General features: G+C 38.8%; 1 protein-coding gene across 1 annotated transcript in view; it reads left to right on the forward strand.

The window, feature by feature from the left end:
* Window positions 1-1,007: 1,007 nt before the first annotated feature.
* The window catches only part of poln (polymerase (DNA directed) nu), a 48,363-nt gene continuing 25,024 nt past the window's right edge, over window positions 1,008-24,346 (forward strand). The window contains exons 1-13 of the mRNA XM_017433169.3: window positions 1,008-1,776; window positions 2,451-2,620; window positions 2,788-2,900; window positions 3,948-4,084; window positions 4,726-4,794; window positions 4,867-4,927; window positions 5,297-5,361; window positions 9,613-9,696; window positions 9,860-9,955; window positions 10,314-10,370; window positions 10,584-10,640; window positions 11,832-11,897; window positions 21,279-21,336. Coding sequence (XP_017288658.2) covers window positions 1,327-1,776; window positions 2,451-2,620; window positions 2,788-2,900; window positions 3,948-4,084; window positions 4,726-4,794; window positions 4,867-4,927; window positions 5,297-5,361; window positions 9,613-9,696; window positions 9,860-9,955; window positions 10,314-10,370; window positions 10,584-10,640; window positions 11,832-11,897; window positions 21,279-21,336 — 1,483 coding nt within the window. The 5' untranslated portion in view covers window positions 1,008-1,326. The remainder of the gene's footprint in view (window positions 1,777-2,450; window positions 2,621-2,787; window positions 2,901-3,947; window positions 4,085-4,725; window positions 4,795-4,866; window positions 4,928-5,296; window positions 5,362-9,612; window positions 9,697-9,859; window positions 9,956-10,313; window positions 10,371-10,583; window positions 10,641-11,831; window positions 11,898-21,278; window positions 21,337-24,346) is intronic.

Consider the following 24,346-nt stretch of genomic DNA (forward strand, 5'->3'; position numbering starts at 1 on the left):
CATAAGCAGTTCCCCCTTTGATGGGCGAACTACAAAGGGAGGAAAGGATATGGCGGGATGGATTGATCAACGATAGAAGGTGTGGGAGGAAACAGAGAAGAAAGAGATGCAAGACTTCTGCTGCCACAATCAGGAGCTAGTTTTCCCTCTCCTCATTCACTCCCTCACAGCTTTATTCCCCCATGCAGCACTCAGCTGCGGGCCACGGCCTGCCTCGGTTTTCTATCTATATCCTGTAGCACAGCACCCTGGGGAGGTTCATGACTTTGTCAGCAGGAAAACGGGTTGTGTTTACAGTGAAATGAGGAGGACTCTCCTCGGGGAGCTGAATCACAGGAATTCCTATCCACCTGACAGTCCTGCAGAATTTAACCGAACTCACAAAATACCAAGTTCCACTCGTCTTACCTAAATTTCAAAGAACATGCGTAGTTAGAGCTTTTGAATGATCAGACACCATACCTAATGGTGTCAAGTGTAGTCGAAGAAGCAGAGAACACAGCTTTTTATCTTATATAAAAGGAACGTGTTGGAGCTGATGTGTGATACTGTTGAATGTGTGTATGTGTGACACCGTCCCGGCTTCAGGCAGCGTTTTCAGACAAAAAGTGTCCTGACTGTCTGTACTTTTTGTCTGGAACATAGTGCTGAGAGCATCCTTTCAGATCCTTTAAACATCTTGCTTTTTGTTTTTGCTCGAAGGGTTTTGTGCTAAGGCTAATGTATTTTTGGAAGGACAGCACAAATTGAACTGTCACCCAATATAAATGCGCACAATATCAAAATTGAAAAGTGCCATTCACTCCCTCTGCATACCTATAATATATTAATTTATAAGGTTTTATTACCTGTGCCTTAATAAACTGTTTTGGTGCTTTGCATTGATATTATAGAGAATGTAATAATACCAGAAAAAGTCTGTTTTCAAGTTATTCAAAATCTTGCTTCTGTTTTGTCTTTGGTTTCATTTTTCTGCTCATCTTTGTGGCGTAGAGCACTAATGAAAGCAGCAGAGGGAGTAAATCAAGCATCGTGCTCATCCCAGCAAGTAAACTTGCTTCTGGATTGAACTCCTCCTCACCTCAGAACTTAGTCTCCCCTGTTGGAGTGCTGAACAAAAAACTGGAAACAAAAAGCCTGCCTTCTTCCCAAAGTCAGTCGCATCATCCTCCCCTCATCCCATCCTTCCCTCAAAAGAGGAAGCACGATGTATTTCAGCACCGACATGCAAGCCCTCCTCCCAAAATCTACCAAACTAGATGTCCTCCAAAATGGCAGCCACCCCGTTCCTCTCAGGAGAAAGCAGCAGAAAGGGGAGCCAGTGAGATGAAGAAAGCCAGGCCTGAAAATTTGTCTTTAATTAGAGAGTCACTGATGAAAATCCACCCCTGTGTTCATTCAGATCCAGATGCTCTGAAGTTAACTCAGCAAATCCGGGAGTTCAAAGCAAAGGAACCGTCCACTGAAACAGCGAAGAAAGCCTCCAAACAGACTTCTCTTACCAAACCATGTAAGGACACGTGGGCCAGATGCTGGACTGACTCTTCCACAGATGGGCCCAAATGTTTTCACGACGGGACGAACGCAAGTGATCCACAAAACCAACCTAAAACTGGTTCCCACCCGGCCACCCTGACATCTGACTCCAGAGTGAAGGATTCAGGTCAACTAAGCCCAGAGGAGAAGCTGCAGGTTCTCGAGGACGCTGGACAGGCCAAGGTGGTGCTGCTAACTATGGTGTTTCGAGACGGGACAACTCAGTTAGACCCAGAACAGGTAAGAAGAGCTCAGTAGCACAACGTTTAAGTAATAAAAACCTTTTAGTAAACAACAAGGTTAAAAATTTTAAAATAATCCAGTAGTAAACTTTGAAATAAGCAAATTGGGGCTGATAAATTTAAGTTAGTAGATTTCTTTAGAGTAAACATTCACTGGATAGATGAGAGGTAGGCAACCCTGGTCCTCAAGGGCCACTATCCTCCATGTTTTACTTGTTTCTCTGCTCCAACACACCTGATTTGAATCAATGGGTGATTAACAGGCTTCTGCAGAACAAGAAGAGGTGATTTAACCACTGAATCAGATATGTTGGAGCAGAGAAACAAGTAACACATGCAGGATAGTGGCTCTACAAGACCAGTGTTGCCTACCCCTGGTATAGATCATAGATCAAGGCCTTAATCTGATGTCAAATGAAGTTAAAACTGACAGCATGCAGTAGAAATGTATATCACATTTATTAATGTTGCACACTTTGCTACAATGGAGTAAAAATAACAAATTATCTTATTGTTCCATCTGTATAGTGGGGAAAAGGGCCTGGGCTTCACCACTTGTCTATAAAATTCCTTCCACAGGATATAAAAGTCCAAACTGTGGGTTCCTGTCTAATTAACAGATTTTCCTTCTGCGATTTCAAATTTTTCCTCCTGTTTTAATCCTTGCTACAGAAGCTGGCTCCCGCAGTGTGTGGCCTCCTCGTGCTGATGAAGAATGATCCTTCCTGCGACACACCTGAGAACACGCTGGGGCTAAAAGACAGTCTGGTCTACTTAAAACTGGAGCACGCCCCTCTCTGGGCCCAACAGCACATGCACCACATCCAGGAGCTCTTTACCAGGTCTGTTTGTGCACCAGATAAATGAGCATCATGAACAGAGCATGACACTGCAGAATCTATATTGGTTTTTGCCACCTGTCACAAGCAGGTCGGCGCGTTTTAGGTTTTTACACTGACACCGAGGAGCACTAAAAGCGCGCGTGTGTGTGTGTGTGTTTATGTCATAGAGATGTGCTTCTACGGGTGTTATCCAGATCTCAGCTGGTGGTTTGTTATAAAGCCAAGGATTTGCTTCGTACAGCTCTGCAGCACTACAGAGATGACCTCAGCTGGAAACAAGGCAAGACTCAAAATAGCGCAACTTCACACTCTTTACAAACAATAAACATTTTCAATTGTTCTTGCCCGTGATCATCATCTTCTCTTTTTTTTGGTCTGTTGCCACCTTTTAAATAGAAGGTTTGACTAAGTGCGCTCACACTCAGTAAACACAGTGTGTATAATTCAGTGTTTTAGACTTCAGGTTGACCCTGGCAGGCTGGTGCAGATACATAAACTTGTGCTCAAGTGGACATGGAAATCACACATCATCCCTGCTAAATTTACTGAGCTGCTTTGTTTGTCCGCTGTCCTGATGACTTTGCACTCCTGCAGTAAAGCGTTCCAGCCACTGATCCCACCTGTCATTTTTGGTGTATGGTTCTGTTCTCTTCTTGGTTTAATCTTATTTTGCCCTTTCCCTTTAAACTTCTCTCCTCATTTGACAGTTTTTGACTGTTCAGACTAATTTTGTCTGTCGTTGCTCTGCCCTGGTTGGTGTCTTTCTTGTACTTCTTTGACTAAACGGTTATGGTACAATCTGGCCTGCATCGACCAAGAAGGTTGCAATTCAGGACTTTATGATGGATCGAAGTATGGACAGATCTACAGAAGGAATGCAAATCCAACAGAGATGCTTTGTTCACTGTTGTTGTTTGGAATCTTTTGGTACTTACAAACAACCACAGTGCTGATCAGACCAGGGGTGTCCTTTCATTCAGCAAGATAATAACGGCTCGCTAAAAAAATCAAGAATCTTTAGATGTACAAGAATAGCAGGGCACAACTGAGGGGACTTTTCTTAGTCCTAATGTTTGAGACCCTTCAAAATTTAAGCTTCGGCAAGTCCGAGCTATTCAGGATTTTGAAACTACAGAATCTGAGACAGATACCATGACTGATTAATGTGTGCTGTTTACAATTATTGGATCAATGACAGCTTTTATAGAAGATACTTCCATTCACACACAGTCATTTCTTCTTAGACACGTTATAAACACCATAATACTTAATTACTTTGTATTATTAGCTTGTTTGTTGTAGAAAACAAACTTTCCTCTTTTTGTAGTGGCAGGTTGTCAGATCCAGGACCCGCAGGTTTCAGGATGGCTGCTGGATCCCACAGACCCTTCTTCTTGCTACAATGATCTTCTTTATAAGCACTGCCAAAAATCACCTACAGCATCCGTCCCGGGTGCCCAGAAGGTTAGTAAAAATGTAAATTTATTGTCTTTATTTAAATTACTAGCTGTCATGGTTCACCATAATAAACTTCTGGAACTAAAGGGGGTTTCCTGTGTCACTGTAAACAGTGTGCCATTTACAATCACTGTTTTTCTCCATAATGGATTGGGTCTATCCTTATTCTTAGTTTGGCTTTAATCTTTTCACTGCTCCTTGGAATCTTTGCTGCTCCAAAAGGATAATGACTGAAAACATACACCTAAAGTAATACAAGGCTGCTGAATTTATAAAAAATTAGTCGTTCTGCTATGAGTTCTGGTTAATAGAAGCTAATAGAGGAGAGGTGGAGTAGCTTGGACAAGAAATCTAGGCCTAAAATTAGCAGCTAATAAATTTAGGCGTCTCATTAAGAGTGACAAAAAGTACTTGATTCCAAAGATAGCCTCAAAAGAGTGGCCTGAAAAATGTTCAAAGGTTAAGGGTCCCATCGGTATTGTTATTTGTGACTTTCAACTTTTTCCTGAGTGAATTGGGTTTTAAAGACCAGATTTGTGTCTGCTGTTCCTTTATTCATAAATTAAATTAAAATCAAACTACATACTCATCTTGAACTGCATAAAACGTTTCATGCTGCTCATCTTTGGTATCTCAATCCTCTTCAGGTTTCTCAGATCATCTCAGGTCTCAACTGGCTGTACAAGCTTAATATGAACCTCTGCATGAAACTACAGGTTGATAGATGCACTCTTACACACACACACACACACTCGACGCAGATGACCTGACTGACTGTGTGTTTTCAGAGCCAGGGCTTGTGGGAGCTCTACTCAGAAATGGAACTGAGAATGATTCCTGTTCTGGCAGGTGAACACGACTTTGCTTTATTTCCTACGAGCCACTGAGATTTGAAATACGTACAAGGTTGTTACGGTTCATTTCTTCCTGACCCAGTCAGAATTTTGTGAAAAAAAAAAACCGAATTACCAGAATCAAACTTTGTCCAAAACTGTAATAAACCAAACCAGATTCTTTCTCTGTGGTTTTAGATGATCTTTGATTCATGCTTGTGTCTTAATGAAGTGGACACCGTATCATTAACTGAGATCTACACCAAAATTTTACACACTTTGAATTTATTTACAAACCACTTAACTGCGTTCATATAAGGCACACATTAGGACTTGACAGATGTGCTCTTTCAACTCTTGATCATGAAGTTTGTGTGTTTTTCAGTCATGGAGAGTCACTACATCCATGTGGACAAAGAAGCACTAAAGAGAACTTCAGATCTCCTCGGGGTAAGGCAGTATCAGGGAACAACACAAACTTTCAGGTTGTGTTAAGCTAAGCTACACTGAGTTAATGTTAGGATAAGCTAAATTAAACTAAGATAAATTCTGTTAAGATAAGCTAAGTGAAGTGAGAATAAGCTCATTTAAATAAGGTTAGAACAAGTTAAGCTGAGCTAAATAAATCAAAGATAAGTTAGGCTCAAGTTAAACTTAGTAAAGGTGAATGAAAGCTAAATTAAACCAAGTACAAATAATTACAGTTAAGATAAGATAAACTTCAATTAAGCTAAGTTAAACTATGTTAAGATAAGTTAAGCGAAGCAAAGATTTTACAGATTGTGATTTTAAAGATTGTTAATTTTAGACTTGTTAGATGCCAAAGATGAATTTATTTTTATGTAAACTAAATGGACAAAGTTATTTTCATTTTCTATTCTATTCTTGCTGCAAGTGTTAGGACGGTGCATAGCGAAGCCAAAACGCAGACTCATCTTGTCGTAAAAAACTAAACTAATTTATTAAGAAAATAGAAAACAAAAGGTTGACGTGGCAGCAAAAAACAAAACAACAAACACTTACTTCAGGACAGAAGCAAAATCATCAAGAGCAAGAACGTCTAGACAGAATAAATGAACCAGCGAGGAATGAAAGAAACGACCGATTTTAAGGACCCGACGATGAGAGGGAAGTGAATTGTAGCTGGGAGACGACGAGCAACAGGTGAGGTGGGTGTGGCAGACAAACGGGAGAATTACTGAGCACGGGGCAGGTGAGGAGTGACAGGAGACACAGAACGCAAAACTACACAAGAGCTTCTGAACTAAACACAGGATGAACAATTAACAAAACAGAATAACAGAAATGCAAAACAACAGTGAACCTAATACAAAATACAGCAAGTTACACATTTTATGTTCATTCTCGTTTATAGTTTGAGGATAGGTCTTCAGCTGATTATCAGAAAACTAACAAAATTATTCCCACCTGCTAACGTCATCATGTGGTTCATCAGTTGTATTATTGTCCAGTAAAAGTGTCACGGAAATGAAATCAGTCTAGTATTTTCTCCTGTTTGATGAATCTGTGATTACAGATCATTTTAATCACTTCATGTTTATTGCACTAACTCCAGTTAGTGTTTAAGATAATTTAAAGTTAAACTGAATCCTGGTATCAGCTCACAGCATTAATTGAAGAGAAAAATGTTTCCGCTGTCAGGTTCTCATTTCACAGAACACAATTTCTGTTCTCCATATCAGACATTTAGCATCTGCTCCAATTTTGACGTTTTCATTCCTACGTGATTGAAGTCAGGTCCGTCTGCTGAAGCGCAGAGCCGCAGACAGCTGCTGGATGAAGAACACGAAGAATAGAAGGAAAACCAAAACTGGAGAGCCCTCTGGGGAGGAGAGGGTGAAAATAAAACCCAAACTAAATGAAACAAAGACAAATATTTGTCTTTTTCTTCTGGGTGGTAATGCAGCGGGCGGATATTCTCCAGGAACCTGTCCTGATTACATGCGGATAAAAACGAAGCCTGAAGTCTCCCTGTGAGATTTCTCAGTCACACAAATCTACTGAATATATGGAGTTGGTTTTGCAGGCGCAGAAGCGAACGCATGCCCATTTCCAGCTGCTGGGAGCACCAGCAGGAGTGTTGTTGTGGAGACCATCGTGATATCCTGCCAAGTTACTAAAAATAGGATGGATAGTCTGGATCTTTTACTTTCAAGAGGCTGTGCTGCATGAAATAATATATCTGCCAACACACACACGCGCGCGCTGAAGCACTGACGTTTGTGTCAACGCTGAGTGTGTGCGGCCTTGTCTTTTTGTGATGTAGTGTCTGTGAGTGGAGTCACGCTTGTCCCCACTCTGTCATGTTGGGTTTTGTCTTTATCTGAGCTGCCAAGTTCACCTGTCTGAGCATCAAGCCGAGCGCCTCTGTCCTGTCAGGCTGCATCTTACAGACACGCTCGCATGCTGTTTGGTCCCAGACAGTGTCAGTAAAATTCGGCACAACAGATATCACTTTGAAAACAAACTTCTGTTTATGAATGGCCCTTCTTAGATCAGATCTCTCCTCTGGATCAGAGGAGAAAACCCTCATTTTGACGTAACGAAGTGTAAAATGCGACAACTCGTTAAATTGCCTCTCAGATCTCTGCTAAAGACGGAGCTAAAAGGCAGCTTTCTAATATTGATGAGGCAGTCCGAAATGTGCTCTGGGCAATGAGTGAGACAGTGAGAAAAGCACTAATTTAGAAATGTGGGTGGATGTCTGCCAAATAACCTAATTTTCTTCTCTTACTGTGTGTCCCCAAGTCTTTGTATTTGCCTCATTTCTCCTTTAATGCTTGTTTCCTCTTGCTTCTACATTCCCTTTGCAGATATCATTATCTCTGCGTTCCCCAAACCTTTTGCTGATGCAGCTTGCTCCTCAACTTTTCCTTTATTTTTTAACATCTTTTGTCTTAATCTCGCAACCCCATACAGTTCCACAGTATCTTTGAAATCTTTAAATATGTAATTCTTTCACTACTGTTTTGTTTTTCATGTTATCAGCCTATTTCACCCACTCCATTTTTCTTCTGTTCTTGTCGTTCACCTGTGCAGCTTTTAAATGCTTTGATTCTGCTTGTTTTAAGCGTTTGGAAGTTGGCGCTGGACAATTTATACAAAATAAGGGTTGGAAAAACTTTACTGATTTTTTTGGCCTAAATAGGATTTATTTGAACTTTTTCTCTTTTCATTTGCAAGAGATTCATTTAAGGGTATTTACTGTGTAAATGCTAAGTCAGCATTCCTACTATTGTTTCCCTGTTTTTTATTTTTCCTACACATTTTTTGCAATCTAACTACTTCTGCATAGTTTGTGCTATTTTAGCTATTCGTATGTCAAAACCTTCAGCTCATTCATAGTGATGAGTGCCATGACTTCTGGTTTTTGTGATTTTAAATGTTTAACTGTATTTACAAATATTTTCCAGTGGAAATACATTGAGGTCTATTCAGTAACTTCAAAAACCATGTTTTCATTCAGGGGCTAGCTTTTCATCTAGCCTTTTGCAGCTTTTAACTTTTAGCTAAAGTTCGGTCCTTTTAGTTTCCAGCTCGTGTTGCATTTCTCTTAGTTTTATCAGTTCAGTTTCAGGTTCTTCAGTAAAGCCATCCAGCACTCAGCTTTTGCACTGCACTTTCACAGAAAATGCTTTTTACTCTAGTTACCATTATCTCCTGTAAATTTTCTCTTTCTGTTATAGTTTCATTTTTGTTGTAGTTTCAGTTTTTCTTGTCAGGTATACTTTGATTTTCTTTTTGCCCTCCTCTGTTTCTAACCTTTATTTTGCCTGCTCCTGTCTCTTGCTGGCTCTGTGCTGCTTTTAAACCAGAATGTGTGTTTATGTGCTCGTGTCGTACATCATGTTGCTCCAGTGTGTGGTTGTGAGTCCTAATGTTTGCGTGGAACTGGATGTGTGAGTTAAAGCCATTTGTCAGTTGTTTTTCTGAGTGACTTTTAATGGATTCTCTGTATGACTAAGTGTTCAATAATAGGACTGACTTGGTTTCTCTGGCTTTGGCTGATAAAAAGGAGCAGAAAGATTCTGTCTCCCACATGTTTCACCTCGAAACAACTCCAAATCTTCACTGCCGAGCTCATATTCTGCTCTGGGTGGATCAATTTTCTATAATTTTCTTTGACAGAAAAGGTTTTTGGCAGGCTAGCAGTCACTACTTTAGAGACGTCTTCACAAACACAAGACAGCCTAACCGCGTTTAAATGGCTCTATATTCACTGAGCAATGGGGAAAAACATATTTTGAGAATATGAACTTTTGAAATCAAATGATAAAACCGGGGCAAGCATCCATTTTCATTTTTCAAATGGAATATTGTGTAAAATGTCACTGAATGCTGAGAAGATTTGTATCATGATGGAAATATTTTTTTTTTTACTGAAAAAAATGTATTACCACTTTTATTCTCACAGGAGTTAATTACTATATTATCATTATACATTAATTTTGTCAGGTTATTAACCACTAATGACCTATAAGATGATAAGATGTTGGATTAGTTTTAGATTAGTCAGATAAACGAACTCTGGATCAGTTGATAATATTGTGACCTTTAGTCAAAGTAAATATAAATGTAGGACAGTAAAAAGTACAGCATCTTCTATTCTTCAAATTGTAAATAACTATTGCTAGGATTAATAGGCTTTTTTAAAAATTAAATTGATTATGTTTCTGACAGGCTAAAATGAAACAGCTGGAGCAGGAGGCCCACAGAGCAGCCGGACAAATATTCCTGTTGACCAGCAACGCTCAGCTTCGAACAGTATGAACCTTAAGTTCTACTTCTGTTTGTACATGTGTTATTTACACTCCTGCCTTTGTGTCTGAACAACGTAAGGTAAACCTCTTCATGTGTACGTGCCTTTTTCTGTCAGTGTGTGTGTCTGCCCTGTTGGTGCATTTCTTAATATATGCAATGTTTGAAGGTTCTGTTTGAGAAGTTGCGCCTCCACGAGCGCTGCGAGAACAAGAAGCTTCCCAAGACCGTCAGCAAGCAACAACAGTCAACATCAGAAGCTGCAGTACGACACACAGAAAAGCACACACACACAGATATGTCAATTTTACTGTCTATTAATACAAGTCTTTAATACTACATTAGCTCAGAATAATTTATTATCTCATTAAAAAGCACAGAGATGTTCATACAATTACAAAAAACAAAAGGAGCAGATAAATCATATAAAACATATCCACTCATAACACACTCAGATATTACTTTATTTTGACAAGAAAACATCCAGACTAGTTTTGATGTGAAAAGCAACATAAATGTAAGAGGATTGACTTCAAATAAAATATACTTAGGTGGTGTAGTTCACACTTTCTAAAATTTCCAATTAAGCCTTCAGTACGGTAGATTTTTCCTTTTTTTTGTAGCTGCTGCAGCTTCAGGACCTTCACCCTCTGCCAAAAATCATTCTGGAGTACAGACAGGTTGGTTATGTTCCTCGACTCTTTTTTTTTAAAATCAAGGTCTAAATTAGCAGGGTTTGTTGTGAAAGAAGTCAAATGTTTCAAAGGAATTTTTCAGACATTTCAGCTGATTTCTGTCTTTTCCAAAATCACACACAGTATTTCTTTATTTTTTTCACATTAAGTACTAGCTTTATTTTTTTATAACAGATGGCTGCATTTTTTTGCCTCCAGATTCACAAGATCAAGTCCACTTTTGTTGACGGGATTCTGTCATGCATGAAGAGCAAGGTGAGACTGTAACTGTCTTTTCTAGCCAAATTGATCACAAAATCCTGACCTGTTTCCACACACAGTTTCACTTAGATTACAACCTGGGTTTACAGGAATAGTCTGCTCACCTTTAAGTATCGATTTAAAAGAACTGTTCTCAGTGGAAATACAAAACAAGAAATAAAAAGGTTTTCCATTTTTAAAAGACTGAAACAAGTCCCACAGCTGGTATTTGTGCGCCACTAGAAAAATCCTTCCTGACTTTCAAAGGATTGTCAGAGTCACTAAAGAGAAGTTGTAAGTGTAAGGCTAAAGACTTTGAAACGTTCTGACAGGAAAGTACTAATCCAGAGTGATGAGGTGCTGCTCTGCACCTACAGCACAGAGCTGCCACATGTCTGGAATGGCCTTCCTGATTAGTCAGTTCGTTTTACTGCCAGTACGGTACTAATTGTGGAAAAAGAGACAATTTTTTTCCCCGACTGTCCCTCAACACGTGCCTCATTTGAGTCTCACATATGGGGAGCAGCAGCTTTTGTTTGTCAAATCTGTGCTTCAACTCTGCAAAGTCAGTCTGTTTGGCTGTAGATGGTGGTGATTCACTCCGTGTTTTGTTGTCCTGTTTGGCCAGTAGGCAGCAATCCAAGCAAGAAAAGGATGCGTTCAACACAAACACATAAAAAACTCTAGTTGTAACTCTTAAATGTGTGGTTTTGTGTAAGAGTAAAAACTTCAATTAGAAGTAGTAAGAAGAAATTAAAGTCAAAACAAACCATGGGCTGTCAATAAATGTAGTTACTGTCTTTTCTCACTTGCAAAACTTGGGTGAAAGTCAGACACTCGAGTCCCTTCACAGCAGTCTTTGAGCCCAAATGTCTGCATGCATGGTTTACTTATTAACATAACTGGAACCACAGTCTGCAAACAGATTGTTCAAACTGGGCATGGCATTATTGATGTCTGTCTGTCCAAAAACATAATGAGAGTAATGATGACGATAAGAACCACAGCTGCTGTTTTCAGTTTGAACTGGACTCGAACCAGCTACTTGGAAATGTTACAGCTGACAAATCTGATTCAGTTGTCTGACAAGAAATACCACTTTTTGGTTGATTAGTTGTTTTCTTCTCCCTTGGAGTGTTGCACTGGTTATATATCTAATTAGATAAATTTTTTGTGTGTATTATTTTGTCTCTCTAAACGCACCAGAACTACATTTCCTCTACTTGGTACCAGACAAGTGTTGTGACCGGGAGAATCTCAGCAAAACACCCAGTAAGTAAAACAAACATTGCATCCCTACATATCTTTTTCTGTCTTCATTTCTGTGTGAGCTGACTGTAACTCACTGACTTATGGAGCTGTCCATGGTGCTGAACTACAGTAAGCAGTGAACTCTTTGTTTTCACACTGGTGTAAAGATTTAAGCTCCTGTAAACTTTTAGAAGGCGAGGTTTTGGACTCGGACAAGTTTGGACTAGCCCTTGGCTTGTCAGTCCTGTCAAATGTAAAACTCTTTTTCTTCAAACTGAGGTAAATCAAAGTGCTAGATTGCACTTTCAATAACCTTAGTTTGAAGAAATAGAGTTTACATTTGACAGGACCAAAAAGCTAACGGCTAGTCCAAACATACTGTAGCTGATTCCAAAACGGATGTCTGACAATTTAAGGCAACTCCAAATCTTCAGAGTTTTATGGTGGTTCATGCAAAAGCTATTTTATATCCCTTTACATTGCTGTCAGTTTTGGAAGACATCATTATTTAAATGAAACTCTGATTATTTGCAAATACAGAAGGCAGCAGCAGCGAGGTATAGCACTTCTGGTGCAGCCTGAGGTCGATTCCGGCAGGAACTTTATAATATTTCTGCCAAAATAACTTTGAAATCCAAAACAAATGGAAATGTTGAAATAGTAGTGTTTACGTGAACCCCTCTGTAATTGTGAAGATTGGAGTTGTTTTAAGATGACAGGTTTAGTACAGTATGAGCTCCAGTCTCCTCTTATTTCTTAAGTGCCAGAAAAATATGATGTTTGGCTAACCTGTTTGTAAAACCTATCCAAAACATTGGTTTACTGTATGTCTTGTGCTCAGGTGTCATTTTCATGCCTGGATTATTCGTAGGACAGTAAAACTTCAGAAGACCTTCAGAAAGCTGACAAACCAATGCACAAGATTTTATATAATAGAAATATAAATCTACCAAAATATAGAGAAATAATTGGCTTAAGACCATCTCACCCTGCTGGATATCAACAGACAGCTACAAACAAGTGCTTTATCTCTAAGTAAGAATGCCCTAATTTCTCCTTTTTTCTTGGTACAGTATATATGCGGAGATCGAAAGCTCATTTCGACATTATCCAGCTGTCAGGGTTTGTCTGAAACACACACAAACAGTATTCCTCTGTAACCTTGGAGACCTTGAACATTTCTAATCTCACCTCGTGATTTGCAAGCAATATGAGTTACATACCAAATTGATTTTTCTGCTGCTAAATGATTTATGCGACTGTTGTGGAGCTGCACGTAACACAGCCCTGGTGGCTGTGCTCAAACACAGATCTGGGAATTGATTGAGTACTCCATTAAGGTTTTATGCTTGAATGCTTCTGTGTGGTTGTGTGTGTGTGTGTGTAGCTGTGTTGGTATGTGTCTAGCAGTTTGGTCATGAGTCTGTTTATTGTGTTTCTAACTGGAATTTGTTTGCTTATTGTTTAATGTAAAGTAATATTCAACATATTTCTGGGTATTTGATCTGTGGTTGTATTTATTGGGGATTATTGCTCTATGTGGTATTTTCTTCAATATATATTTTGTTTGTTTTATTCACTGAACACTAATAATAACCCCTAAATAATCTAAAGATTTTAATTGTTATATAAACTGACAAGTGAGTTTAAAATCATTTACCTTTCACGTCATTATAAATATATTATTATTGAACAAGTGCACTGGATCACTTAACTGGACATTAAATACTTTAGTATTAATATGTATGAAGATCATACTTATTTTTTACTTGACTATAAATACGTGGAAGTGTTTCATCAGTACCCAAACTACAGATGTGAATGCAGATAAAGCTTTAACTTTTACAAGTCGTGTCCATAGGTTTTGTAGAAATTATTAACAAATTGTCCCAAAAAGACCTAAAAAGATTTAAGGTCAATTTTTTCATCCAGCAATCTGTCTTTTCTGTCCAAAATATGAACATTTTGGTCCTCAAAAGAGTGTCCCTTATCCTTTGAGGACCCTTTAAGGACCAAAGTGTTCATATTTTGGACAGAGAAGACAGATGGTTTGAGAGAGGGGGTGAGGGAAGCCATTTACATCAAACGAGAAAAGACAACTTCAAACAGAGACAGAGGTCTTGATTCCAGCTTTTTTAAATCTTACAATGGCACATTAAGCCTAATACCCAGTTTTTTTCACTCTAATTCACACTTTCATTCATGTAACCAAAGCATCTCTGTTGTGAGGCAAACAAAGATCCTAATGGCCGTCTGGTGGGAGGGTAGTGAGATTAATCTGCATATGAATTCATAAGGGGCATGTAACTCATACCCCTTAAAGCTTGGAACTCCACACGCTCCAGTCTTGAATTGAGAATTCTCCCCAGCTGGAAGTGAATTGTCTTTAGCTACAGAATAGAAGTCCAGTCGTTCTGTTTTTCCAAGTTTTCTGGGGTAATAACACAGTGTTCTCTCTTCAGCGAGACTCTTCTCTTAAATTATTTCCAGCTCAGCATCAGTTTTTCTGTCTCTCCTGCTGAGAATCAGGCAACTCAGGCACTTTGTTACAGCAGACTGGCTTCACGTCAGCTGAACTCAAAACAGATGAAAGGTCTGTTGCTTTGCAACACTCCTCATTTGAAAATGTGTGTCAGTGAACTGTCTTTGTGTACAGAGGAGTGACTGGCTTCAAAACATGCTTTTTCTACTGTAATCCTTCAACTAAAAGATGCTCTTTTTTCACAATCAGTGCAGAAAAATGACAAATTTGAATCCCTATTGAGTAGCTTTCACTATAAATTTATACAACTGCACATTCATATAATAATAAAGAAACTTATCTCCCTGTTGCCACCATCATGAAAGGCAGACGATCTTGTGTGAGTGTGTGTGTGTATTAATTTGTCTGCCTTTTACCAGAATATCTCATGAACCACTGGAGGAATCTCAATGCAACTTTCAGAAAGTAATCACTTGATGTAAGCTACTTCAGATTAGCTTTTGGAGTCAACTTGATTCAAGATGGCCGTTACAATTTTAGCAAAGACAAACAAGTCTAGAACTCAGTCAGTTTTACACATAATAAACACAAAAAGTAACTGTTTTTGATGCAGTCTCTTTTATCTTACCTTTCAAAGATTTACACATTCATGCCACCCACAGCTGTGTCTGATTCTGCCACTTGCTTTAACAACCAGAGAAACAGCTGTAGAGTTCTGTTTAATTTCCGGTTCTATGTCAACCCCATTATTTGCTCTGCAGGGTCAAATGATGAATTGTGCAGGTTCTTCAGGTGGAAACATTTCCAGATTATTTTTCCCTATTCCATTTTCGGACCAAAAATTCAGAATTTCTGCAATATGCATAAGTAGCTCCAAAAAGCAGAGTGCCTTTCACATTGACTGAATATAAACATTTGACAGATGTTTCTTTTTTGTTGGTTTATTACATGAAGCCGTAAGTTTTCGCTGTCAGTTTTTCAGCTTTTGTTCTGCTGTCTGAGAACTCATACTTGCATGCGTATTCATAAAGCTTTACAGTCATGTTGTGCTTATGCACAAAGAGCACAAGCTGTACAATACTGCAGCAGCATTTGTAGCTGCATGCTCTATCTCTCGCCGGCATTACGGCACACGTGGTACTCCAGCTTCTTCTAACAGGCCAAAAACATTCATACTAGGTTCATTCGTATGTCTGATTGTTGTTGTCTGTCTTGTTTGTCTCTATGTGGCTCTGTGATGGACTTGAAACCTGTCCAGGGGGCTCCCGCCTCACACAATAACCGCTAGAGATTGCCTCTATTTCCTGCTTCTTGCACACACACAAACACACGCACAGCATCTGGCCTCTTTGTCAAGAACTGTTGCTGGTTCAATGACGACTCATTATCAGTCTGTCTTTAAACGTCTTTTTTTTCACCTTTTATGCTTTATACATGACACCAATTCCCCGTTTGAATTGAGATAATTTAGCAGAGTGTGTTAGTTTTTGTTCACGCTCACAAGCAGTCATGGTTGTTGAGCATACGTGCACCTGTATGCGTACATGTTGTGTGATGAGTCATTAATGTGGTGCCTCGGGACTAAATTACTCTACACCAGTTGAGTGATTCAGTCATCCCCATTTGTTTAACAAGACAGTGATGCTCCTCCTGAGAACCCTGCGCTGTCTCATTGTGGGACAGATTTACATTCAAGGAAGCGTAGAGGAAATTTACAAGGCACATTCATTTAGTTTGTGCTCACACTCTGTGTAATAGACACCAGATGCACCAATGTATCATTCCTAAATCACTTAAAAAACAATTTCATCGATAAACATTTTATTCACTAAAAGAAGACAAAGGTAAATTTAGTGTGCTGTGTGTTTATTGGGAAGAGTCATTGAAAGACTAAAGCAGTAATATGTATTCATGTTGAGCTTGTAAGCTCTTATTAAAATCCTCTTTTGTAAGATAGTCCACGTGAAAATCAGATACACTGTAGGTGATGGTGAACTCAATATGATTTATAGTGGTCACAGAACATCTTCAGAAATATGTGTATTGTGCTTCTAAAATAGGAATAAAAGCCTGATGGAAACACCAGTCATGTTAAAGTTCATAATCAATAAGTATAATTATTTTAAAGGAAAAAAAAGTACTTGTTTAATGAAATTATTAAGTAGTGTCAAATATGCCATCATTAGAGGCATCCTATCTGTACATACAGGATTTAAATACTGTTGGATTCACTTGAGCCACTCATTACGGTTCATTTGCACATTCATGAGCACAAAATAACCTTGTCCTCTTTTTGTTATTGACCTCCTACCCGCAGATGAGGGAGCGTCATCCAGGCTCCCATGAATATTCCAAACTTAAAAACCTCCTTTTTTCCCCTAATGATGGTTTGAAAGCATGTGTTGTTCTGGCTTTTTAGGGTTTATGCAGAATCACTGAAGAAGCAAAATAAGTTCACTGCAGCTTCATTATAACGCCACTGCGAGCTTCTGTCGGGACAAAGGCAGGAGATAAAGGACAGAGAATTAGGCCCAGTGTTAACACTGTGTCAGAGAGGACAAGGCAACGTAAAAAAAACACATTTGCATGATGAAGTGGCTCATTGTGAACACACGGGTGGAAACACAAGTTATGTTGGAGTGTTTGGCAGTCAGTATGTCTGGTAGCCTCTGTGTTATGAGTGTTTTCTGAGAATATTGGATGATGTTTGTGTTATTTCCGTGCAACAGAAGGTACTACAATAAACAAGTGCTGATGTCAGCTTGGTGTAACTGAGACGTGATCAAACCGGTGGGAGAATCTGCCTGTTTTCAGTTTTCATTTGGATCCATTTACAGTTGTCTGTCTTTGCAGTTTAATGTACATAGACAATGTAAAAATAATAATAATAAATTTATTTGTATAGCCCTTTACAATAACCACTAGGTTAACCAAAGTGCTTTACAGTGGGTAAAATAAGATACACATATAAAACACGGGGAATAAAACACAAAGATAGTAGAATAAAGTAAAAAAAAGAAAATATGTCACACTACTGAGTATTAAAAGTCATGTTGAAAATGTATGTTTTGAACCTTGATTTGAAGTGGCTGAGGTCAGAGGTCATGCTTATTTCAGCCAGGAGTTTATTCCAGAGTCTAGGAGCTGCCACAGAAAAGGCTCGATCGCCCCAGTGCTTATATTTAGACCTGGGCTGATCTGAGGCCCTTAATGCTCGGGCCATAGACACGAGCAGTTAGAAGATCACATAAATACAGAGGGGGGCAGACCATTAAGAGCTTTAAAAACAATCAATAAAAGTTTAAAATCAATCCTAAACAGAAAAGGAAGCCAATGAAGAGATTTAAGTATTGGTGTGACGTGATCATGTTTCTTAGATTGTGTTAGGAGACGGGCGGCAGCATTCTGTATGGTTTGAAGGCGACTTAGTAAAAACTGGTTTATGCCAAAATAAAGCGAATTGTAATAATCCAGCCACAAAGTTATAAAAGCAAAAACAGCCCTTTCAAGATCATTGCAATTTAAAAATACTTTGGCTTTGGCCAGGAGCCAGAAATAAAATAGTCGTTCTGACAACATTATTTGTTTGTCATGTACCACTGCTTATTAGCTTTTTGTGTTTTGTGTTTGAAATTCTGTAGAATTATTGGATGTAATCACCTAAAGTTTACAAGAATGATAAACAGATAGAAGATCATTTGATCTGAGCATTTGACTTAAGAAAGTAGAGTAGTCGTGGGAATACAGTGATCTGTTTTTCTATTTGGTAACACCATTACAAAATTTTGATCCAAGTTAAACATCACATAACACTTCCAGTCAATGCTTGACTGATTTTATCACGGAAGCGGCGCAAGTATTTCAGAATGATGACACCATTAGGCGCTGGTGTATATTACAACTAAAATGTCTGCGATGGTTGACCAGCAATGAGAAAACTGAATGAGGTTTGTTTTTTTTTTCTTTTTTTTATAGATCGTACAGTCAGCGTTCAGCAAAGTCGGCTGATCCAGACCTTTTCCATTTTAAAGCTTCTTGTAAATCTTCAATGGAGCTGCAGTGACGCATCTCCTCCAGTCTGCTGCTGAATTCTTTGATTCTACTTCTGTTCGTGATCTCCCCCTCATCTCATTCTCTTCCTTGTAATTCTGCTGCTTGTGCAGTTTTTTGATTGTCTTTGGGTCTTTAAAGTTCTTCCTATTTTTAGTTTTTCATATCGTGTATTGCAACAAAGCCCCAAAACGTTGAGATATTAGTGTTAGGCCATATTGCTCAGCCATACGCTCAGTATAATAGAAACGTGTGTATAGGGTATTGAAACATTTCAAGTAAAAATTAGCTTTCTTTGAGGAAATGCAAATTACTAAGTTTTAAATTAAGATTTTGCATGATCTGTTGGTGCTTGGAGTATGTGTTAGGGGTGACTCTCAGCTACTACCTCGCTAAATGTAAGCTGAATATCTGTAAAATTAACTGAGTTATTGCCGTTTTGTGTTTGCTAAAGTTAATTAGCTGTGGCGGCCATCTTGTATCTGGTTGACTCCAACAGTTACTCAGTTGTAGATGCACATCTGATTACTTACTTAAAGTTTTATTGAAATCTGCCCACTGGTTCACGAGATATTTTGCTAACACGACAGCCGAGCACACAGACACAGGCAGTTACATGATTACCTGCTTTTTATGGCAGAGGGGTGATTAAAAATGCACAATTGTTGTGTTTTAGCTTTTCTGTTCAAGATTAGTTATACGACAAAGCTAATCTTACTTTCCATCTTTTTCTTGCTGCTGATTCCTCTCCAGGCTTTATTATTTCAGGTTTTGTTTTTTCTGTTTGAAAGCATGTAGCGATTAGAATGTCACACCAAACACATTAAACAGATAAAATGTTCCTTTGTATAAACAAATATGTCAACAATAATAATGTAGTTAGCGCCTGAATATGTTGTTATTGTCAGTTGTTACCACTGAACCGTCATGTTCAGGCTTTGTTTGTTTCACAAGTATTGATTATGATGTGTTCGGTTTGGTGCGCATGTGGTTTTGCAGTTGCAGTTTATATGCTGGGAAATAAAGTATCTACGCCTGACTCACTGCCAGGGGATTTTCTGTGGTCTGCATCTTGTGGGTGGCGTGATTGTATTTGTGTTGATTTATGCTGCGATCACTGCGCGGCACACGTGGAGGAAGCTGAGGAGTCACACGTGAAACCCTAAATTACCTGTCTCATCAGAGGAGAGAGCATCCACACAACCAGAAAACTATAATTACATCCATGTTTTCCCATTCAGTCATTCTGAAATACACACTTAATGTCACAGGCCGTCTTATGCATGTGTGTGTGTGTGTAGAAGTTTTATGCTTACCACTAATACCTGATCCCTATCGATGTTTTTCCACCGTCCACACCCAGCCTCTGCAGTCTTTTCCTTGGCACACAGACCCGCCTCTCTGTCCCTTCCTGTTGTAAATAATGAATAGATGGTAGAAGCAAAGGGATGTTTTTCGAGCTGAATCTCACACATAGTCAAACCATATATTCTCAGTATAGAGTCAGCCTTTACATGTCTAGACTTGGAGCATAATAGAAAAGACAGTTTTGTTGGTGTAGATTATACGCTTTCCTCTTTTCTTGATGTTAATCTGTCATCTCTGAGTGTAGCTGTGTGTGTTTTAGATGATTTTGTCCTTCCTGTCCTTGAAAATAACCTCTAACATCTCGTTAAACCTCACATCATGGTGGCATTTTTGTGTAAGTATTTTGGAAAGGATGAATATAATGTGATTAAGAGGGATTAAAGTAGAACTGCTGAGTCTGAAACGGCTTTTTCCTTCTGCCCATCAGCCTGTGTGAGTGTGCGTGTGTCTGTGGGCCATAATACGCTTCTGTTTCTCTTTATCTTTTAGTTTAAAAAGTCTTGCAACTGTGTTATTTTCTGAGTATCTGTTTCAGAAAAGACTCAGATTACTTCTTTGGTCAATACAGGCTGGACTAAGAACCCTGTGAGCATCAGGCTTTAGGATAGAGTGTCAGGATGGCTTTTTTTATTTTACTTAATATTAGACTACACATTTTCTTTGCCATTCACAGTGTCAAACAAAAGAGGTACCTGAAAATGTATCTGCAAATGTGACTAAAATATTTGTTTTTTGGACGTTAAAATTATAGAGAAAGATCTGAGCTGAAAAGACTGGGGACTTTAATAAGTCCCGAGCGCTTTGAAATACTGTACAGTTCCTATTAACAATTATTGTAAATTTTATTTGCCGTTGTGTAAAATCTGCTTGTAAAGCAGCTTTTTAAAGTCTGAGGGAATAACCCTGGTGTCTTTAAGGCCACTTAGAGCTTTTCTTGGATATCTGAGCACATTATATGAGGACGAGAAAAATGGGTTTTCTAATAAATAAAAAAAGATCTAGCATTCATCTAAGAAATGCATATTGTCCGCTGTCTTTCATGCCAGAGTTTTAGACTTCTTATCTTAAAAAATGATGGCGTTTTAACCTTTTTGTTCAGTCTTAAAGATGTTGTTATGAGGGAGATCTGTGACGATGCGTTAGATTTCAGAGAACACGTGAGGATGACTCTCACCAACTACCACACCAAACTTGAGCTCAGTATCTGTAAAAATGACAGAGTTTTGGCCATTTTTGTGTTTGCTAAGTTTGATTAACTGCAGCAGCCATCTTGAATTGGGTTGTCATCAAAAGTTAGTAAGTGGTAGATGTACATACAGTGACTTCTTTCTGAGGGTTTCTTTAAAATCTGTCCAGTGGTTCATGAGATAATTTGTTAACGCAACAGACAAACAAACACTTGCAGACACAGGTGATTACATTATCACCCGCCTTTCATGGTGCCAGGCGACAGTAAACTCCATCTGACTGACAAAGTCTGTTTTTTATTTTTTCCGAACTAGAACTTTCAAGCCCTGCCGAGGCAGCCGCTTCAAATCAGCAAGACGCAGTACGTCCAAGGTAAGGTGCTCGTGCACACACAGAAACACTCCTCACAGTGATAAATGCTGATTTGTGTGTGCGTGCGTGCGCGCGTGGGCTGGTGGGGAACAGCTCTCCCGAGGCGTGCAAAAACTGATGAGCGGGGAGCTCGTAAAGAGGGTTTATGAGGATGATAAAAGTCTACAGAAGCAAAGGGCTCCTCACTAAAAAGTGTCAAAGGGTGCATCTCCCCGCAGAGCGGCCTCCAAGTGCTTTGCTTCTACGGCTGCGTCTCATCTGTTGTGTCATCACTTTGAGTTTTGCATTGTAAAATCTTAAAGCTACACAATCGCATCCACGCGTGACCAGTTACAAAATCTCATTCTATGGATTTTATTAACAACATGTCACCATACCAAATCTGAAAAAATAAAATGCCAAGAACGGCCATGCTAAAAATCGCCGGCCTTCTTTTCAGCTCAGTAGTTAATTACCTCATTATACCGAGATAATAAAGATCCCCTTTGTTTGATAATGGGCTAATTTATGTCATTATCTTGGAACGACAAAGCTCACTTTCACAGGTCGCCAGGTTATTATGGAATTACATCAAAAGAAAGGATTCTTACTTAGGGTCATTACACTTCAAGAATAGCACACGTTGATGGCATCTTAACAAGTGTAGAAAGTGTAGAAGATGGAAATGCTGAATATGACAGTGTCAACAACAATAAGAATAGCCTGTTCTTTGAATAACTATTATCTGAGGCTGAGAAGTGAGAGCTGCTCAGTTCTGCTCATTGCTGTTTGGTCCAATAATGTAACTGGATTAGACAAACCTACATATAAGTCTTTTTATAACTGATCCTGTCAGTCATGATGACAGTTTTCTAGTGTAACAAAATAAGACTCAGTTTTAACTAGTTCATAGTTACACTCAGTAATTTCAGTGAAAACAGGTATTGTTGTATACAGACTGCACTAAAACATGTCAAAATGTTTTTTGTAATTTTTCTGTGCAACATTATGTATAACAAACACCTCATTGTAGTGCCAAGTTCCATCTTTGTTTGATTTCCAGGGAAATATGGTAGATTGCTGTCCTTTTGGACCAAAACCTTAACTTTGCAGTGTAAGACCTGACTGTCTTCTCAGAAGTCAGTCTCTGTTTCCCCTCCTCTGAGTCTGGCTGTCCTCTCTTTTACCTTTTGTGAAAGATTCTGTCATCCCACGGTGTCCTTCTTGCACAGTCATTAAACAGATCCTTGCGAACAGCCCAGCTTTGCTTCTTTGGCTATTCATTCAGTGGGCAGGCCCTTTGTTTTGAATTTCGTAAGTAGGAAACTTGTTACAGAGAAATTCACTATATTAACTTGGGTCCTTAAATTTCTGGTCAATCATATCAATACATATCACTTTTCTGTCCACTTTACTTATAACGAACAATTGAGTTTCCTGCTAGATGTAGCAGTATTTAGATTATTTCAGTCAATAATAAAAATAATAGATGCCCTTGACAAGCCAAACCCTTCAAAGCTATTACTGTACAATGAATATAAGCAAATGTCCACAGTCTAAAAAAGGTGTTTGGTGAAACAGAATGACCACAATCTGTTCTGTGTTGTCATCATTTTTGTGAGCAAGCAGGCTTACTTTAATTTAGTATAAAAGCAATTTAAATTTTTAGTGAATAAAATTCTAGGAAGTTAATGCTTGAAGCTATTTGACTATAGCCTGGAAGCTGGTAGATGTACTCACATTGAACTAAACTCACATGTAAGTGAATTCCCACTCACCCATCCAATCTACACTTGGTCCATCCAGACCTCATGGCAGGAGGTTGTGCCTTTTTTACACAGTTCTGCTTGACAGATGATCAGATCCTAATTAACAATATTTTTCCTTTGTTTATCTACAGCAGGGGTGTCAGATACACAACGGGGCCAAAATTAAAAACTTGGTCTTACCAAGGACCAATCTGGATCAATATTTATTGAAAAAATACATAAATTAACCCTTGGATTTGGACGTAATACAGTATGTCAAATCATTCATATAGAAATATTAAATATCTTTTCCCAGTTAAATATTATATAGCGTTTAGAAGAAATGTAATTTAATGAACAAATAAAAATAGATCAAACTTAAAACGAAACATCATTAGCATTCATTTCTGATGCCTTCTTATGGGTTTTTCTCCATTAAAACAGCTTAAAAGCCACCAACAAAATTCTGATCATACAGCTACAAACATTTAACTTTGAAACAAGAAGAAAATACAAAATAAGACAACATACATTAAAGCAGACTCTGTTACTCTGATGCACATTAACTCTTGTAAGATATCCAATGTTATTTTTTTGGCTACAAGTTTATCAACACGAGTCTGATCGGTCCAGTTTCCTGCTCTCTGTTGCTCTTTCCACATCAAAATCAAAGATTACTGAGAATTTAAAACTTCATTTTCTTGGCTTCAAAGTAACCATCACAGGAAGACTTCATTAAGCAACATGAGAAGTGATAAAGACTCAATCTGTCCCAAACTGGAGAGCTAGATCTAATAAAATTTAAATGTTTTTTTTAGGGGCCAGATAAAATGTTACCAAGGGCCGGATCTGGCCCACGGGCCTTGAGTTTGACACGTGATTTAGAGGATATCACTTCAGTGCTTGTCTGCTCCAGGGTCACCAGATGACTGGCTGACAGCGTGTTTCAAACAAAGAACAAAAACAAAGTTTCTCCATTTGTGGCTGAGTAAAACATGAGAACATGTCCATCCATCTGTTGGCTCCACCATGCCAGACTGACGCCGCAGCACTTGCTGCCAGTGTCGCCGCGCTCGGCTTTGTTGTTCTTTCTCTCCCTTCCTGCTTGAGTGAGTCATTGGCGCTAACATCAGCACATCTGATCTTTACTGACCCTCCTCCCGCCACCGCTACATCCTTTATATCAGTGGTTCCCAAACCTTTCAGCTTCTGACCCACTCAGTAACAATGGCAGAGGCCTTGTGACCCCAAATGTAACCAGTTTAAGTATCAAACTGTGCAAA

This window comes from Kryptolebias marmoratus, linkage group LG7, assembly GCF_001649575.2.
Source record: "Kryptolebias marmoratus isolate JLee-2015 linkage group LG7, ASM164957v2, whole genome shotgun sequence".
Classification (NCBI taxonomy): Eukaryota; Metazoa; Chordata; class Actinopteri; order Cyprinodontiformes; family Rivulidae; genus Kryptolebias; species Kryptolebias marmoratus.